At 58.1% G+C, this 18,892-nt stretch overlaps 2 protein-coding genes across 3 annotated transcripts in view; one reads left to right on the forward strand and one right to left on the reverse strand.

Annotated features, from left to right (window-relative positions):
• The window catches only part of KCNT1 (potassium sodium-activated channel subfamily T member 1), a 299,723-nt gene that overhangs the window by 195,153 nt on the left and 85,678 nt on the right, over window positions 1-18,892 (reverse strand). The gene's annotated exons all lie outside the window — the stretch shown is intronic.
• CAMSAP1 (calmodulin regulated spectrin associated protein 1) overlaps window positions 1-18,892 on the forward strand; it is a 57,983-nt gene that overhangs the window by 13,803 nt on the left and 25,288 nt on the right. Inside the window, exons 2-5 of one of the 2 annotated variants that reach the window (XM_082696198.1) lie at window positions 8,065-8,327; window positions 9,515-9,676; window positions 17,451-17,531; window positions 18,535-18,567. In XM_082696198.1, coding sequence (XP_082552324.1) covers window positions 8,065-8,327; window positions 9,515-9,676; window positions 17,451-17,531; window positions 18,535-18,567 — 539 coding nt within the window. The remainder of the gene's footprint in view (window positions 1-8,064; window positions 8,328-9,514; window positions 9,677-17,450; window positions 17,532-18,534; window positions 18,568-18,892) is intronic. The other variant, XM_082696199.1, reaches the window with a different exon arrangement.

An 18,892-nucleotide genomic window follows, 5' to 3' on the forward strand; every position in this document is an offset into this window, starting at 1 on the left:
GAGGTGTCTGGGGGATGGCAGGGACCCTCGGAGGCCTGAGACGGAGCCTCCTCTGGGAGGAGCGTGCGTTTGTAGACCCTGGCCCCAGTCGCCGGTCACCTCCCTCCCCTGTGCTGCTCCAGCTGCTCTCAGGGTCTGCTGAGCCTCTGGTTCTAGCCTGTTCTTGGGATTCAGCCTTTGGGGTTTTCAGCCGAGAGTGTCTGCAAGGTTACCCAGGTTCCCTGCTCTTCGCCCTGCCCTGCAAATCCAAATTTTGCCCTTATAACTTGAAAGGTGCTAGAAATGTGGCTTACTCTCTTTCTCTTTTTCTTTCTTTTTTAAGATTTTATTTATCTCAGAGAGCCCAGCCAGTAGCACAGGCACAAGTCAAGGGGACAGGCAGAGGGAGAGAAGCAGGCTTCCCACTGAGCATGGAGTCCGACACAGAGCTCGATCCCACAACCCTGAGATCATGACCTGAGCTGAAGGTAGACCCTTCACAGCCTGAGCCCCCAGGCGCCCCAGCTGCAGGGTCCTCCTGGGACACAGGGTGGACCGGACAGCGTGCTGTAGCGTCATGGGCTCTCTGGAACGTGTCCGGTGACCTTGTCCTCGTCAGCTAGCCGGGCCCTCGAAGGTGTCAGTTCTGTGTGTACCTACCGTCTGGGGTGTGTGACCTCCTGGTACTGGACAGCCCCTCTCCCTGCGGGGGTGTAAGGATCCTGACTTTGCGTCTGGTCACGAGTCTTCCCTTGCCAGATACGGGGTACTCACCTGCTTCACACTGGTCCTGCTGGTGGACACTGCGGTGGAACCCCAGGGGTGGTAGCTGCAGGTGCTGTCTCTTCCCTGGGGAGAGGGACTAGCACTTCCTGGGGAGTCTCTGAGGTGTGAGCTAGGAGGGTCTTGCCAGGACACTGGCACTGGGGTTTGTGCTCAACCCTTCCCTCCCCTAGGCATCGTCCTTGGTCAGAGAGCTGTTCTCCGAGCTGTACTCCCCGGCCTCGAAGTGAAGGGGAGAGGGAGGGTGGGGCGGGGCCTGTGGGGGGCTGACACGTCTGCTGCTCGCGGTGCCGCGTGCTGGCCCGGGCCGTAGTGTCTCCACCTCCCCGGGGTAGCACTGTGCGGGCTGCAGCCCCCTCTTCTCTTCAGCAGCGCCCGGCCCTCCTCTGCTCTGGTCTTGGGTTTCCCTCCACCCTGGGACTTCTTTTTAATGGAGTTTCTCACAGTTTTGTGTTAGTGTTTTCATTCATTTAAGAAACATTTGCTCTTCCTCCTTGGAGCGTGCTTGTAAACACCCGTCAGTCCCCGTCAGAGGACTCTGACGTTTGGGCCCTCGCGGGGTCAGGGGTCTCTTGACTGTAGGTTCCCTCTGTTTTCTTTGCAGAGTAAATCCAGATCATGTCTTGGGTATTCTGACTCTGACATGTGAGACTCTGGATCCTGTTAAGATCTAGAAAGTTTTTCTGTAAACTGGCGGCCCAGTTAGGCCGAGACCAAGTCTGCCTGCCTCGTGTGCGGCTCAGCTCCGTGTTCGTTTGGTCCTGAAAGGCCTGGGCCACTCTGGCCGGCCCACAGGACACCACAGTGAAACCTGGGTCCCAGCGTAGTTCTCAAGTCGTTGCTGTGCCGATCCCATTGGGGTCACGCCGGGGCCACTTGGGTTGTGTGGGACAGGACGCTCAGATTCGGGGATTCCCTCTGCAGCATCCGCTCCTGCTTCCTGAGGCGGGGGGTGCCCAGCGTCTGTCCTTCTGGTCTGGCTGGAAGACGAGTCTGTGCTTCCTGCAGCCGAGGCTGCCCCAGCACAGCGGCGGCGAGGGCGCCTGCTTGCACGACTGTTGGCTGTGGCGTTGCTGCTGTGCTCGGCGGCTGTAGAGCAGGAGGGTTCACGGGTTCCGCCTGGCACAGCTGCTCGGCTTTCTTGCATTCCTGGCGTAGGCTTGGGGTGTGGGCAGATTCGAAGGCCTCTGGCTGATTTTACTGCCCTTATGATGATTTGTGGGGCTTGTCCCCATGCGTCCCCAGTGAGAGGTGGTGTAGGTGTCCTTGATGGGGACCGTCACAGCCGCCTCTGGCACCTCAGCAGTGGCCACTCTCAGTGGCATGAGTGCTGACGTCTTGGCACCCGCCCGTGGTGGGAGGTGGGCTGCGGCAGGGCACGGCGGGCTGCTGGAAGCCCTGGACTGAGGTTCTGTCCTGCTGGTTGTGGGCGGCTGGGTGGTCTTTGCTGTCCTCAGACCCCCTGGAGCCTGTTGGGGTCTTGGGCTTCCGTGGGGGGCCGTAGTGGGGTGTCGGCGAGGGGCTCCCTTGCCTAGCTCTGGGTGCAGGGGACGTGGCGGCAGTCTGCAGGGTGGAACGTGGTGACGGATGGGTGCTTCCTTGGCGTGCCTCTTTAACCTCTTGAAGTCCTTGACGGTCCTGTGGAGGAGAGCGGGCAGCTAACGCTTACGTGAGGCCTGAGACCCAGGACTCCAGCCCTCCCCTCAGCACCAGGACTCAGCTCTCTGCCGTGGACAGGGGGACAGGCCCTCTTAGCACCTGAGGATCTGGGAGGCCCAGTGGTAGGAGGCGCTGCCCTCCGTCGCCTGCGCACCTGCTGCCCATCTCCAATCCGGCACTTGCTGTGCGCCCTCCCTCTGTGGAGTGGGCTGGCCCGAGCCCTCCCATTGCCCGCACGGTCTTTGCGTCACATGTACCTGCGGGTCCTAGCCCTGTGTCGCTGGCCATCCACAGTGTGCCTGCTGTCACTGCAGGCCTGTGTCACCGGGACCCCTGTCCCCCAGACCGCGCTCTTGTGGCTCCATGTTCTGCTGGGTTGCCAGGCATCGCCCTCCCGCTCGGCAGCCTCCTGCCTTCCAGCTGTCTGCTGGGTGCGCCTTCGGCTCGTGGCCTCTGCCCTCTCACTCCCCTGCTGCTTCCCCTTTCCTGCCTTCGGTCTGTCCTTCCGTCCATCCTGTCCTTCCTTCTGTCCATCCCTCTCAGCCAGACAGCTGGCCGCCGCCAGCACTAGCAGTGGCGCCCTCCGCAGCCCCTTCGTCCGTCCCTGCTCACCCGGCTCCTCCCAGGGCCAGCGCTGCCTCCCACTTGTAAATCCACGGGCACCTTCCAGTCTCTTGGGTCTTGTGTCGCGGATCACTGCCGCTTGGATGTGTTCTCTCTCTGACCCCACCTTCTGGGGTCCCCCGTGCCCTGACCTCTTCTCCGTGTCAGGGCTTGGCAGCCCTCCGTGGGCGGTGGGTACTCCGCACGCTCTCCCCGTGGCCGCCCTGACGATTTCTGGGGTGTGGGTCCCAGCCAGCTCCTTTCTCCAGCGCTTGGGTCTCTGGGTTTTTCTGCGTCTGCCGAGCGCCCCGCGAGAGCCCCCGGACGCCGCGGACCTGTCGCGCCCGGCGGAGCGTCCTTCTCTCCTGGCCGTACCCTGAGCTTCTGGTGTTTGAGTTAGCAGAAGCCCCGTCCTCGTCGGCCAAGTGGGAGACTTGCCGTCTCCTTGGTCGCACCGCAGACCTGGTGCCCCTCCCGCTGCTGCCTGGTCACGGCCAGCCCCCGTCGTCGCTCAGGCCGCTGACTGCAGTGGGGCTCTGGCAGCGAGTAGCCCCTCTCCTCTGACTCCCCCGATCCCCCCGGGGCCGGTCGCCCTCGTTACTCTAGCCCCCTGAGCGCCTGTGCCTGCCTCAGTCCCTGACGACCCCACGGACACCCCGAGTCCCTCCTGTGCGGGCAGTGGGTACGGGCCTAGTCGGTCGCCTGGTGGGCGAGTAACAAAGTGGCCTGTGTGGCTGGCTCCTCCTGCGGCCTCGAGCCGTGGTTTCCCAGAATCCTCTCTTCAGGGTCCTGGCCTCATGTGTCCCTCATGTGTCATCGTCCCGGCCCCCCTTCCTGCCCCATCGGCTGCGACGGCCTGCTCCCTGCCCTGCGGGGCCGGCCTGGGGTCTCATGTGTGCCCCACTGCGCCTGTCCCCCTCTACATGGTGCCCAGAGCCTTGTGTCCGTGTCACTTGGTGACTTCTCCGTCGTCTGAAGAGGCTCTGCCCAGGCGGTGGCTCTGCCTCGTTTGACCCCCTCGTTTCTGCACGTTTTTGGCTCACAGGAGGCCCTCAGTAAATGAGCCCTAAACAAACGGGTAATTGTGACCAACTGATCTTGGCTTGTAGAGGAGAGGGAGTCAGTCACTGGGCATAGGTCCAAGACGTTTGCAAGTTGTCTTTTTTTAAAATGGTTGTTGACTTCAGTAAAACCAATGGGAAATTTCAGAAATGTGCCCAAGCAGTCCTGGCAGGCGCTGAGCCCCTGAGGCAGCTGGTTAGCCCCTGACTCTGCTGGAGGGGGGGCGGGGTGGGGAGGGGCTGGTGCGGCCCTGGGGGGCGGGTACGGGGTCCCGCGGGGACACGGGGCAGCAGGGGGCCTGTGTCGAGGTCCAGAGTGTGTACCTGGAGCGGGTGCATTTTCTCGTAACTGCCAGGGTCCTGATTCCGCAGGTTAGGTGAGTCAGTGATAGGACTCATGTTCATGTCCATACGTGATTAAAAAGTAGTTTATGGGAATCAATTTATAGCAACTATTTATTTATTTATTTATTTGACAGAGAGCTCAGAACCAGGCAGAGAGAGAGGGAAGCAGACTCCCCATGGAGCAGGGAGCCTGATGTGGGGTTCGATCCCAGGACCCTGAGATCATGACCTGAGCCAAAGGCAGAGGCTTAACCCACTGAGCCCCCCAGACGCCCCTGTAGTGATTATTTTTGAAGCTCCCACTAAGTGGGCCTCCTGTAAAAGCGAAGGCAGCTGCTGGGCCGTGATGGGTGATCTGTTCAGCCTCGCCAGCTTCCGGGGTTCAGCTCGAGTGTCTTTCTGCCCCTGTGTTCCAGGACCTCTGTCCTTCCTAGGGACAGCCCCCCGCTGTGCCTGGGTCCCGTCCCCTCCATGGCAGTGGCTGTCAGGTTCTGGATCTGTTTCAGACTGAAAGTCAGCCAGAGTTGCCGGAAGGTTGGCAGGAAGAGGACTGGATGACCCTGAAGCTTTAGGTTTGAGCAGCTGACCTTGAGACGGAGCCGCCCAGGAGGGCGGGCGGGGGAGGTGGAGGTCCCTGACAGCGGCTAGGCTCTGTGGTGGCAGCCTCCACCTGCCAGTCTCCAGGGGGCGGAGGGGTGGAGCAGCTCAGGGGAGGGGCTGGCGTCAGGGTGTGCAGCCTGCCAGCCCGAGGTCACCTGCCTGGTGAAATGGGCAGTGCCTCTTCCAGTGTTTGGAGAAACGGGAACCAGCAGAGGGGATGGAGGTGGGGCAGGTGTGGAGAGAGGCAGAGGACTCGGCGGGGGTGATCTCGAGGCCCCAGTGCTGGCTGGTCCCACTGCCCCTGCCCAGGGCAGCCTTGTGTGTTGCCCCTGAAAACGTCCTCGGACCGTGGACTGCCTGGCTCACCGTCCTCCCCTGACTTCGTGCTGCTGGGGACCAGGTCTGGCGTCCTCCGCGCGTCCTCCAGGCTGCTCTCCGCTCCCTGTCCTGGCTCCTGTCCGTCCCTTAGCACCTGGCCCTGCCTCGGCCCCCACTCTCACGTCACCATCACCTACCAAGAAGGCAGAAATCTTCTCACTGTGTTTTCTCCACTGGTCCTTGCGGCTTTTATTGGTGGGATGGTCTGTTGTGACTCAGAAGCCTGGGCGATTTCAAAATAGGATTGTCTCTGACAGGGTCCATTCATTCTGGAGCTGTTGGCTGCTTTGTCCCTGAGGCAAGGGTGGGACCCTCTGGCCCTGGTCCTTCCTCCCTGCCCACTGGGCTACCCTGATGCTCTCATCGGGCTTTGAGCCAGGAGCTTGAAAACAAAGGGCAGCGTACAGGGTAGCTACTGTTGTTGGAAGTAAGCGCTGAGGAGACAGGGGACACGGAGGAGGCCCAGAGCCACAGTGAACTGACTGAGGGCTCTGAGAAGAGTGCGGAGGACGGAGGGCGGGGGGCGGGAGGGCAGGCGGAGGGTGCTTTGGGGGTCCCTGGCAAGGTTGCCTCTTCCTTAGGCAGTACCGCTGAGAGTTGGACCAGAGCCTGGACTGTGCAGGGGGAGGGCGTGCTGCCGGCCCCGGGTCTCAGCCGCGGGTGTTGTAGGTCTCCTTCAGCAGCCTCCTCGGAGAGACTGGGCTTGTCGGAACCCTTCCACAGGTGGGGATGCTTCAAATAGCTCGGCGGGCGTGTGTGGGGGAGGTCTCAGGCTGGAGAGTTAAAGGTCTGCGGGCCTCTCCAGCGGAGACCAGCCTCTGTGTAGGCTGTTTCCCAATCCACTTGAGTACAGAGTGTCCCCACTTTTGGGGAACAGCAGTTGGCATCGTGCAGGGCCAGTGTGAGGGACACCACAGGGCTGACCATTCCAGCCATTTAGAAAACGAGTGTCCCCAGCTGTGCACAGACAGCCTGTGTATTCATGCGGGAGGTGGTGTAGACTCCGACTCCGGCTGCGCTCGTGGCCGGCGTGTTCATGCGGGAGGTGGTGTAGACTCCGACTCCGGCTGCGCTCGTGGCCGGCGTGTTCATGCGGGAGGTGGTGTAGACTCCGACTCCGGCTGCGCTCGTGGCCGGCGTGTTCATGCGGGAGGTGGTGTAGACACCGACTCCGGCTGCGCTCGTGGCCAGCAGCATGTTCATGCGGGAGGTGGTGTAGATACCGACTCCGGCTGCGCTCGTGGCCGGCGTGTTCATGCGGGAGGTGGTGTAGACTCCGACTCCGGCTGCATTTGTGGCCGGCGTGTTCATGCGGAAGGTGGTGTAGACACCGACTCCGGCTGCGCTCGTGACCGGTGGCGTGTTCATGCTGGAGGTGGTGTAGACACCGACTCCGGCTGCGTTTGTGGCTGGCGTGTTCATGCGGGAGGTGGTGTAGACACCGACTCCGGCTGCATTCGTGGCCGGCGTGTTCATGCGGGAGGTGGTGTAGACTCCGACTCCGGCTGCACTCGTGGCCCGGCGGCGTGTTCATGTGGGAGGTGGTGTAGACACCGACTCCGGCTGCGTTCGTGGCCGGCGTGTTCATGCTGGAGGTGGTGTAGACACCGACTCCGGCTGCGTTCGTGGCCGGCGTGTTCATGCTGGAGGTGGTGTAGACACCGACTCCGGCTGCGTTCGTGGCCGGCGTGTTCATGCGGGAGGTGGTGTAGACACCGACTCCGGCTGCGTTCGTGGCCGGCGTGTTCATGCTGGAGGTGGTGTAGACACCGACTCCGGCTGCGTTTGTGGCTGGCGTGTTCATGCGGGAGGTGGTGTAGACACCGACTCCGGCTGCGTTCGTGGCCGGCGTGTTCATGCGGGAGGTGGTGTAGACACCGACTCCGGCTGCGTTCGTGGCCGGCGTGTTCATGCTGGAGGTGGTGTAGACACCGACTCCGGCTGCGTTCGTGGTTGTTTTCTGCTGCTTGTGACCTTGAGCACGTGGTGTACTCGCTCTGTGCTTCTGTTTCCTCATTCGTAATGCTTGATTTGATGAAGTTGTGATGCTTCATGGGCACGGCTTGGGTGGCCCTGATGCTGCCTGGTCCAAAGTCGGGTGAAGGCCCGGCGCCGCTGTTCTGACCATGGCGCGGTGGCCAGAGGCTCGGCCTTCTCGTCCGTCAAGACCGCAGTATTCAGCCTCGCTCTCCTCTGGATGAGCTGGGTGTCAGGGGAGAGATGCGCTCAGCTCCTTCCCAGCGCTGATGTCGGCGGTGCTGCCCGCTGTCCCACGGGGTGACCAGCTGCTGGGTGGTCCTGGGGGCCGCACGCGTTGCCGGTGGTGGGACCAGGTGCCCTGCCTCCAGCCTCGCTGTGTCTCGGTCGCTTTTTGCCTCCATTACCCCCTTGGGGCTCCCACACCCCCTTCTGGTTCTCCTGTGTCGGGAAGAGGTGGTGGTGGGGAAGCTGCTCCGGGGGTGGTGCCTTGCCCAGGCCCTCCCAGCTAGGGTGAGCAGCCCGTTTGCCTCTGCCAGGGGAGAAGGTGTGGGAGTGTGCAGTCCTGGGGTCTCTTTATGTCATCAGTCACCCATCGGGATCAGCGGCAGCTCTGTGCTCTCTTAGTGTTCTGAACGGACGCGTCCCGCTCACGTGGTCCTCTCTTCCCTCGGCCCAGATGACGTCCCCGAGGACCTCAGGGACCCCTTTTACATTGACCAGTACGAGCAGGAGCACATCAAGCCGCCCGTCACCAAGCTCCTGCTGTCCAGTGAGCTGTACTGCCGTGTTTGCAGCCTCATCCTCAAGGGGGACCAGGTGGCCGCCCTACAGGGACACCAGTCTGTCATCCAAGCCCTGTCTCGGAAAGGGATTTACGTGATGGAGAGTGACGACACCCCCGTGACGGACCCCGACCTCAGCCACGCGCCCATAAAGATGGTGAGTTTCCCGCGCGTTTGTGGGGGCGGGGGCCGTCGCCACAGGGACTGCTTTAAGGGCTTCTAGGGCCACGGCCACCAGCATGGCGCCCTGGCCTGTCCTGCTGCCGGCTGTCCCCCTGTGGCCCAGCTGCACGTGGCGTGGTCGGCCCAAAACTTGAGGCAGAGGTAGCACGAGCATGAGAGTCCCGCAGGCCGGCCGAGGTTCGCGCGTGTGCGAGGTGTTGGCGAGGTCCTGAGCTGCGCGTGTCTCGGGGGCCTGTCGTGGCAGAGAGTGGGGAAGGAGCCGCTTCCTCTCCGCGCTGGTCGGCGTCGGGAGAGCTCCGTGGATGCCGAGCGTGGGCCGAGACCTGTTAATAAAAACAGCTGGAGGCAGAGGTTTTGCAGGTGTTGTGCTCCACCGTCCCTGAGCCTGTCCTGTTGGGTGGTTTCGTGCGAATCGCCTGTGTGCGTCGCGACACAGAAGGAAACGTGCCTGTCTTTCCCTGTCCCCACTTTCCTCTGGGGGCTGCACCGCTGGTGGGACTGCGCCGGCGGTTCCCCCTGCTTCCCTGTTGCTGCTTGGGCTGGTCACTGGCGTTTTGCACTCGTGGGCTTTGTGACGATGTGTTGTGCGAGTCAAGAGGCTGTTCCTCGGGTGCCTGGGTGGCTCAGTGGTTAAGCCGCTGCCTTCAGCTCAGGTAATGATCTCAGGGTCCTGGGATCGAGTCCCGCATCGGGCTCTCTGCTCAGCAGGGAGCCTGCTTCCCTCTCTCTCTCTCTCTCTGCCTGCCTCTCTGTCTACTGTGATCTCTCTCTGTCAAATAAATAAATAAAATCTTTAAAAAAAAAAAAAAAAAAGAGACTGTTCCTCGGTTCTGGGAAGAAAGGGTGCAAAGGTGTGCTGTGCCGTGAGCCTTCAGGGCTCCTGACTGGCACCCGGGGGCCCGTTCGTCGTCCTGCGGCCTCGGACACACCTCTTCCCCTTGGACCTTTTGTCTCAGCCCTGAAACAGGGTCCCCCTGTTTCAGAGGCTCTCCAGGTTGCGATGGAGATGAGAAAGGCACAGGGTCCTCCACACCACAGAGTGCCGAGTTGTCCGGAGCCTGGGGATGGATAATGTGCAGATAATGACCTTGTCAGAACGGAGCTGGGTTGGAATCTGCGAGCCGAGTGTGTGTTGAACCTGACTGTTGCTTCTGCTTCCAGAGCGCCCACATGGCGATGGTGGATGCCCTCATGATGGCCTACACCGTGGAGATGATCAGCATCGAGAAGGTGGTGGCCAGCGTCAAGCGCTTCTCGACATTCAGCGCCTCGAAGGAGCTTCCGTACGACCTCGAGGACGCCATGGTGTTCTGGGTGAACAAGGTGAGTGCCGGGGGCCGCGGCCAGGGCGGGGGCGAGGGGCTGTGAGCGTCTCCTCGAGCCGTGTGAAGGGGTGCCCCTCGGGCGGCAGGTGCTGTCTCCACAGAGGACGGGAGGCACCTCCTTGCGTGTCCCACTGAGAACCAGCCCCTAGCGGGGCCCGTGGGGGCAGGAAGCGAGTGTGCTGTGTGCGCCCTGCGCCTGCGGCCGTGCAGACCGAGAGGGCTCCACGCCTGGCCGTGGAAAGGCGGGGTGTGAGCGGGGCCTGTCGGGTCCCGGCCTGTCGAGGTTCATCTCCCTGCCTCTGGGCATTCAAGGAGGCCTCGATTTTACAAGGTGCTTTGGCAATTAAGAGAAAAGTGGTATTTTCCTGAGTGCCGTTTCCCCCTCTTGAGCTCCGGAGCCGCCAGTGTAATCTGCAGAGTGTGGAAGTAGTTTTAGTGGCTTGTGTTATTGATAGGGTTACCTCACCAAAGCTTTTTGGTTAATAAGCATCCTGATTTGCACGTGTGCCCTGGGGGACGCTTGGGTCATAAAGCAGAGGGAACAGAAGACGGAGCTGTGCCTTGTCACGCTGTTTGAGTGTGCCACGAGTTGTGAATGACGTCCTCATACAGTTGTGCGTGCATTCTTTACAGTGTAAGGCTTTGATAAGACGCGAGGTAAGGATCCGTGGCCGTGGAATAAGTCAAGCATGGTGAAGCCAGGCCCTGGTGTGTGGGTCGGCTCCTTTGAAAGGACCTTCCTTCATTGTCCTGAGAAGCACGGCCTTATGTCAAGTGCCTGTTGTAAATTCTAAGACGCCCGTTGTGTACTTGGTTTCCCACCCAGGTATAGGTCAGGGGGATCAGATGGAGGACCAGATGACCTAGAGCTCTTCCCAGTGAGGTAGAGGGCTTCTCCAGGGTTCACTGGAACCTCTGGGTCCTGGTGTGGACTTGGAAGCTGGCCATGGCCATGGCCTACCAGGTCGCCTCTTGCTTGTCGCCGTATGTCTTACTTGTCGCTTGTGTAATCCCACACGTGTCGGAAGCACCCACAAGAACTTGGTTAGAAAATGATGTTTGGGGGGTTGCCTGGGTGGCTCAGTGGGTTAAAGCCTCTGCCTTCAGCTCAGGTCATGATCTCAGCATCCTGGGATCGAGCCCTGTGTTGGGCTCTCTGCTCAGTGGGGAGCCTGCTTCCCCCTCTCTCCCCTGCCTGCCTCTCTGCCTGCTTGTGATCTCTGTCAAATGGATAAGATTTAAAACAAACAAACAAAAAGATGTTTGGGGCTGCTGTGTGTTTCCATAGGAAACTGAACCCCGAGTGATTCTTTCCTTCTTTGTTTTGTTTGGAGAGCGAGAGGTAGGGAGGGACCGAGGAAGAGGGAGCGAGACACTGAAGCAGGCTTCACGCGGAGTGTGGCGTCCGTTCTGGTGCCACCGTCCTGAGATCATGAGCTAAGGTGAAACTTAGAGTCCCCTGCTTTGCCCGTGCTCGCAGGGGTTGTTTCTGTAAATCCAGCATGAGCTTCTGAGGTCAGGCGTTGGGTGTGTGTGTTCTTACCGGTGACCTACAAAGCTACGTTTGTTTCGGGAGGTCAGCATAGCGATTGGACAGCTCTCTCCCAGCTGTGGTTACCGCAGACAGAGCCGCTGTCCGTCGCCACACGGCCTCCGCAGGGTGTCTTGACCTTGTGCTCTATGTTCCTCCTTCCCTCACCGCTGAAGTTCAAGTTCTAGCCTTTCTCCCCCTCTAACAACTTGCATTGAGTTTTTCCGTTTATAAACGAAATGACATGGTCATTATAGAAAATTTAGAAAACACCAGGAGTAAACAAAATCAAATATATATTTGCTGTAACTTTACCAGTTGGAAATGTAGCGTTTTAATATAAACTCTCATCATTTTTGTTCATTTGGATGTAATATGTAGGCTTAAAGGCACAACTGGGTGCTTCCAGCTGCTGGGCCCCCAGCTGAGGCTTGCTCTTGGCAGGATGGGGAGGGGTGTCTGGGCTGGCCTGCCGCCCGCCTGCTGTAGTCTCCGGGTGTGGGCTACGTAGGTGGCCATGCGCATTTTGCTTCTGCTCGCGACTGGTGGCCAGTGGTCGCCACCTGGGTGAGGTTTGTTTCTAAAGGCTTTAGAGTGGTTTCTGCAGGTTCTGAGTGTGGCGGTCGGACTGGTGTTTCATACTGTTAGTCCATGAAGGCGTCTTACTCCGTGACTTCCCCTAGATCGGAGATGACCGAAAAAGAACTTGCCATTTTTAAGGGTGAAACATAGTGTCATCTTTTACTTTTATGTTTTCATTCACTGGGCAAATCAGAGTCTTAAAAATAGGGTATATGTTTGGCTATTTCTTTATTTTCCCTCCAGTAAATTGTTTATCATCTTTGGTCATATTTCTTTGGGGGTGGGGTGTATTCCTTTTCTCCCCTACGTGATCACGTTTCACATGTTTTAGGGGTTGCCCTCCGTGTTGCAGTGTTTTTGTACACGGTTCTCCAGGTTCTTGTTGCCTCTGTTTACCTGTGGGCCGTGGCTTCGATGCGGAAGGTGGTTGTCGTGTGGTTCGGCAGCGTCACTTTCATCCGTTCACGGCTGTCTTCTGGCACTAACCTCTGTTGTAAAGAAATGCCCTGCTTCTGGCGTATCTGCTTCTGGTAGGCATTCGCTCATGGGACCTTCCCCTTAGGTCCCTGGCGGCCTCCTGTGGTCACGTGGCCTGCTGGGGTTGGGTCTGCAGTCAGAGGTGACATAACTGTGACTAGGAATGACATTGTCACAGCTCGCGACCCCTTTCTTGAGTGCTGCACTTTGGTTTTCCTGGAGTTAATACTTGCTTCCGTTTTTTTTGTGACTTTTCTTTGTCCTTGCTCAGTAGTTACATTTTTATTCAGTGTTCTCCATGTTTCGCTAGTTCCTTAGCATTTCCATGTGAACACAAGCTTTTTATGTTGATCGATTTTCCCTCCTGTGTGTTCTTCGACGCTGGCCGAGTGCTGAGCCCTGGCCAGGGCTGCTGCACTCACAGCTTCACGGCGGTTTCGCTCCAGCGTGGACTCCCAGTGTCAGACGGGGGCTGTGCTCACTCAGCTGCTTGCGAGGCTTCTCTGGGATGTGCGCTCCAATGCAGGGCAAGATGCACCCCACGCTCTCTGCACTCCAGTGGCTGTGGGTCCTCGGGCGCCTGGTGGCTTGGAAGGGAGCCTAGAGACCTTCCCACCTTCCTTCTGCAGGTGGGTTTTCTTCCCACTGAAAACTGCTGCATGTTTAACAAGGTTCAGGTGCTCGGGAGTTCCCGTAGGAGCTTTCTCTCCGGCATCAGTCTTCATGCCTGAGGACATCTGGGTCTTCTTCGAAGCTGTGCTTGTCGGCAGTGTGTTCCCCAGATTCCTGCTGGGTGAGTAGGCTTGGGTACAGATTTTGGCTTTTCTCACTGCCGTGTTGGCCTGTTTTCACTTGGGAACGTGTTTCTGTGGGTTCACTTCCTTTCTGTGTCTGGGTGCTGCCACCCCTTTCAGCCACTGTGGAGTCGATGCCTGTCGGCGACCTCTGGGTTTTTTTCCTCTGCGGCATCACTTCTAGGGACTGTGCTGCCCAGCCTGAGTGGTTCAGTGGTTGCCACCTAGCTCTTGCCTACCTGCCGGCTGGCCCTTGCCGCACCACCATCTGGAGAGCCCTTGGCGTCCGTGCTGGGCCGGCTCCCGTTCTCCCTCTCAGCTGGTGCTGCTGTGCCGGGAGCGTGTGCGGACATGGCCGCGTGCTCAGAAAGGTGGTGGCTTTGCCCGCATCCCCAGCTTCTGAGCAGGCCCCTTTCCCTCCCGCTGGGTCATCGGGCACTCTGGAGGGGCCTGGGGATCGCCCTCCCTCGGGCTGGGACTCCCCACTGAGCTGTTCTCCAGAGTCCCTGCTCTCTGTGAGTGACTGAGCTGTCCTGTGTCCTGGAGTTCTGGAGTTGGACCAGCACCATCTTGCTGTGGCTTTTTTCATTTTTCTTGATGGCTGGCCAGTTGCTTAGTCTTTGACAAACAAACAAAACCTACCTTCACTGCTGTATGTTTGAGTTTTGACAAGTGGCTGTGTGTTTAACACTCACAGTCAAGGTGACATCTCCGTCACGTCACAGAGTCCCTTTGTCCCCTGTACAGTAGTGCTATAGCCTAGATCACTGCTGGTCTGCTTTCTTCCTTGGGGGTTAGTGTTAGCTCTTTCAGGTTTTGATAGAAATAGACCCGTGTATGTGCTCATTTTGTGGCTCGCTGCTTCCGCGGAATGAAATGGTTCTGACATCGATCCACGCTAGTGTGTCTGCCAGCGGTTTTCTTTTCGAACTCAGGAGGCTTCCGTTGTATGAGCAGAGCGTGGCTTCCCGGTCCCCTGCTGATGGGCACCGCGCTTGTTCCCAGGGTTCGTCTCTTGTGACTGACCCTGCCAGGGACACTGTGCACAGGTCCACAGGCGGGGTGTGTTTTCGTCTCGTTGAGTAGCGTACAGAGGAGTACACGGACATATGACCGACCGTCGGAGGAGGTTGCCGGAGTGTCTTCGCAAGTGACGAATCTCCCACTAATGAGGGAGCCCCGGTGCCCCTGACCGTTGCCAGCACTTGGCCTCGTCGGTCTGTCCAGGTGCCCTTGGAGCGGACGTGTGCAGCCAGCTTCCCACGGCTTTCCTCCGTGCCTTCCCGAGGACTGGAGACGCTTGTAGGGCGTCTGTGGTTAGCTGCGTGTTCAAGTATGCTGCCCGACTTTGGGTTTTGTATTTAATTCTGTGTCAGTTTGGGTGACTTGTGACTTCTAAGGAATCTCAGTTTTACCTAAATGATTGAATTAAATTATTATCCCTTCAATGTGTGCATGTCTGTAGTGACGTCTCCTCTTGTTGCTGTCACTTGAGTTTTCTTTCCTCCGTTTGGTCTGCTTTGTCATCTTCTGTGATCTTCTAAAAACATGCTTTAGATTTTTCCTGATTTCTTTTATTTGCTATTTAACTTTTCTTCCTTTTTATTTTGAGTTCGCTTTGCTCTCCTCTCTGGTTGAAGGCAGAAAGCGAGCACTTACAGCCCTGTCTCCGCGCCAGCCTGTAGCTCTCCAGCAGGAGCGCCCTGTTTGCGTGCTGGGGCGCTTGTCCTTCTCGGGGCGCCGCCCGCAGCTCCCCCTGCGGCATCCTCCTCCCCCCGTGGCTTACCTGGAGTGTAAGTCTGCACGTGGCTGAGTCTGCGCGTGGCTGGGCGGCTGCTGGGCTCCTGCAGTGCTCCGGTTTCACTCTCTTGTGCTCAGACAGTAGAGTCCGCGATGTCAGCCCCGACTCTGTTGGGGTCTGACGGTCCGCAGAGCGGCTTTCTTGAGCGCTCAGCGGGTGAGGGCACACGGCGCGTGCTGTGCCAGCACTGTGGGGTGCTCTGCCATGGGCGCCCCGGCTGTGGGCGCCCTGTCCCGCCGCCTGTGACAGGCCTTGTGGTCTCGGTGCCCGTCTTGGGTTCCGCCCCTCTGTGTCTGTCCTTGCGGTCTGCTGTTACAGGTGCGTGCGGTCTCTGGGGATTCTGTATCTCCTGGAGGGATTAACCCTTTTGTCGTCAGGGAGTGTCTGTCTCTCGTCCAGGTGCCCGTCCTCGTCCCCAGGGCCGCCTCCACTCCTGAAGCACAGCCGCTCAGCTTCCTGACCACTGGCGCGCCTGTGCTGCGCCTTTCCCTTCCTCCTCGTACGTCTTCACACTCTGTTGGCCGTCTTCCCTTTTTTATTTTATTTTTTTTTAAGTTCTCGTTTTCAGTAATCCCTGCCATTATGGGGCTCGAACACACAAGCCCCTAAGATCAAGAGTCCAGGGTCCACACTGAGCCACCCAGGCGCCCCCTCTCGTCTTTCTCTTTAACACGAGCACCGGCCTTGTCGCTGAAGTGTTCAGCGTGTAATGTGGTTCCTGAGACCTGTGGGCTTGAGATCTGCTTTCTAGTTTTTTTTTCCTTTCCTCATTTTTTCCTTTTCTTTCTTCTTTTATGGCTTATGTTGGACTATTTCTCAGTACTCTGCTTTATCCAGTAGTTTTTGGGGGCTCGTTCAGGGTTTACAGTATGCATCTTTACTTCTGCACAGTTGACTTCAGATAAAGCGATACCGTTTCACAAATGATGTCAGAAGCGCCTTTTCCCTTCCCGACCTCTGTGGTGCTGGTGGCATTCACTCCCTGCAAGCGCAGACATGCTACTTTGCTTTCAACAGTTAGCCTTTTAAAAAAATCACTATTGTTATTATTATTATTTTAAAGATTTTATTTATTTATTGGACAGAGAGAGAGATCACAAGTAGGCAGAGAGGCAGGCAGAGAGAGAGAGGAAGAAGCAGGCTCCCTGCCGAGCAGAGAACCTGATGCGGGGCTCGATCTCAGGACCCTGAGATCATGACCTGAGCCGAAGGCAGAGGCTTTACCCCACTGAGCCACCCACATGCTCTGCCCGTGTTCTTGTTTAATAAAATACTCAGTTTTGGGCGCATGGGTGGCACGGTGACTGCCTTCGGCTCAGGTCATGATCCCGGGGTCCTGGGATCAGGTCCTGAGTCAGGCTCCCTGCTCAGAGGGGAGCCTGCTTCTTCCCGTCCCTCTGTCCCTCCCCCTGCTTATACCCCCCCCACCCCCGTCTCTGTCAAGTAAATAAATAAAGTCTTAAAAATAAAATTCATTTTGGTGTTTTTTATCTGATTATTTTGAAATTTATTTTGAAATTATTTTGAAAATTCATTTTGGTGTTTTTTTTTTTTTTTTTTTTAAAGATTTTATTTATTTATTTGTCAGAGAGAGAGAGAGAGCGAGCACAGGCAGAGTGGCAGGCAGAGTCAGAGGGAGAAGCAGGCTCCCTGCGGAGCAAGGAGCCCGATGTGGGACTTGATCCCAGGACGCTGGGATCATGACCTGAGCCGAAGGCAGCTGCTTAACCAACTGAGCCACCCAGGCGTCCCCATTTTGGTGTTTTTTATCTGATTATTTTGACCATATCCCTTGAAACATTAATGAGTATTTTTCTCCATGATTTTATTTTATTTATTTTTTTAAACATTTATTCATTTGAGAGAGTACATGCGTATTCCGGGGTGGGGGAGGGGAGAGAGAATCCTCAAGCAGACTGACTGCTGAGCCCAGAGCCCGGCTTCAGGGCTCCATCCCAGGGCTCTGGGATCATGAGCTCAGCCGAACCTGCGAGTCAGACACTCAGCCACTCAGCCGACGGAGCCACCCAGGCACCCCCTGCGTATTATCTTATGATTGCAGTTTTGATTTTATCTTTGGGTTAATCATTCAAGAGAGAATACTTTGATTTCTGATCATTTGTATTAGTTGTTTTAGGGGTGTACAGTTAGATCTTACGGTTAAAGTTGATTTGGTGTCACGTGTGACCAGGCAGGGAGCACGTGGGACACCCGCTGGGCTCTGCCGCGGGCCGTCCCGGCCACACGGTCTCACAGTGGTTTGTGCTGGTGGTGACAGTCTGCGTTGTCTGTGCGCCCCAGGCGTTCACCGAGGTGGCCCGTTGACCCTGTCGTGAGGCGACCAGCATCAGATGGGTGGGCAGGGGCATGGAGTATTGCAGGGAGCAGCGGGCCAGCTTTGGTCTCCCTGTGGAGCGGCTGTGCCGTGGGGTCCCTGGACTCCTGCATCCGCGCGGTGGGCCTCAGGGATGCCTGCGCCCGCGGGACCGTGGACACGCGGGGTGGGGGTGCAGCTGGGGGGTGCAGAGGTTTGGGTGTGCAGATACCAAAGCCATCGCCCTTTTAATGCATTTTTCTTCTGCTTCAGGTAAACCTTAAAATGAGGGAGATAACAGAAAAAGAGGTGAAGTTAAAACAGCAGTTGTTGGAAAGCCCAGCTCACCAAAAGGTAAAGGGCCAATTCACCTCCTCCTGAACGCATCCCGCTGGTGTCCTCCGGGTTTAAAGAATTGTCGGTGCTATTTGCTTCCTCTTTACTCGCGCGCCCCCGCCCCACCCCTGCGGAGGAGCGAGGCCCCGAGGTCTCCCGGCAGACCAGCTCCGTCCGGTGGGCGTGGCAGCGCACTGGGGTTTCTCCCTGCTGGGGGCAGGGGCGGGAGGGTGAGGGGCCGTGTAGTCACGTGGGAGGGAGAGGGAGATGTTGGGAGGAGGGACGGGAAACTCAGAATGGGGGCGTGTAGGGCTACCTGGGAATTAGCCTCTGGATGCCGCCAGTTGAGGAGAAAGTCGCCTGCTGTCAGCGGTGCCCTCGAGAATCCCTTCTGTGGCCCACGAGGTCGAGCGTGGCCGGTGGTGTGTCTAGAGCCTGGAGCCCAGGCAGATGATGTTACGTGTCCCGTGAAGCGACACGGACGCTGCATTATCCGTTCTGCTCATTTCTGTCCTGTCCTTCCCCTGCGATAGTACTTTTTGTGCCAAGCAGGCATGTGACTGAACCCACATCCCTTACACGCATGTACCATGTGGCCCGATCACGTCTGTGGTCTTGGCGTCCCTTCGCCTCCTCCACGCGCTCCCAGACTCCGGGAATGCCGTGGGCACCACGCTCTGGGCCACACTTTCCGAGCCTCATTGGTCTTTAGATGGGCACAGACGACGCCCTGAGCACCTCTCCGAGTGGCCATTGCCATCTGTCGGTGGCGGTGCCTGGCCCGCGCCAAGTTTCCGGGGTGTCCTTTGCTCCCGCAGAGGCTAGTGTTGGTGCAGGTGCCTGTGACTTCCCACCTCAGTCGTGTGGTGAGCGAGGGCGTCCGGGTCACGTGCGCCGGACAGCCCTTACCTCTCAGAGGACGTCCCGGCTCGTGAATGTTGCGTGACGGTGTGTCTGGTGCGGTTCCGCCGGGCCTGTCTGCTGACACTCTCTCCTGCTTCCTCCCCTGCTTCCCGAGCAGTCCCCCTCCAAGTGGTACTGGAAGTTAGTGCCCGTAAGTGAACGCCGTGCGCCCAGCCGCACCAGACAGCCTTCGTGTCGCGGTCACTTGCTTCCATTAAACAGCTGCTCACACTCGAACCTGGTCCTTTGGTTGAAAGGTCCTCCCTGGGATGGGCGCTGCTTTTCTCCAGGGCGAGCCGTAACCCGGTTTTGGGCTCAGTAGGCTTTTTGTAGCCCACACCCAGATTGGTTTTGCCCGATTTTTTAGGTAATTTTATAGGCAGACTCTGGCGTTTCTTCTTATGGACACTTAGTTTACTTCTTTACGTGACGAACATAAACAGAGACGAGAGGACCTGTCTCTAGTCTCACAGACA

The sequence above is a fragment of the Mustela nivalis genome (assembly GCF_964662115.1).
Source record: "Mustela nivalis genome assembly, chromosome: 13".
NCBI classification, from domain to species: Eukaryota; Metazoa; Chordata; class Mammalia; order Carnivora; family Mustelidae; genus Mustela; species Mustela nivalis.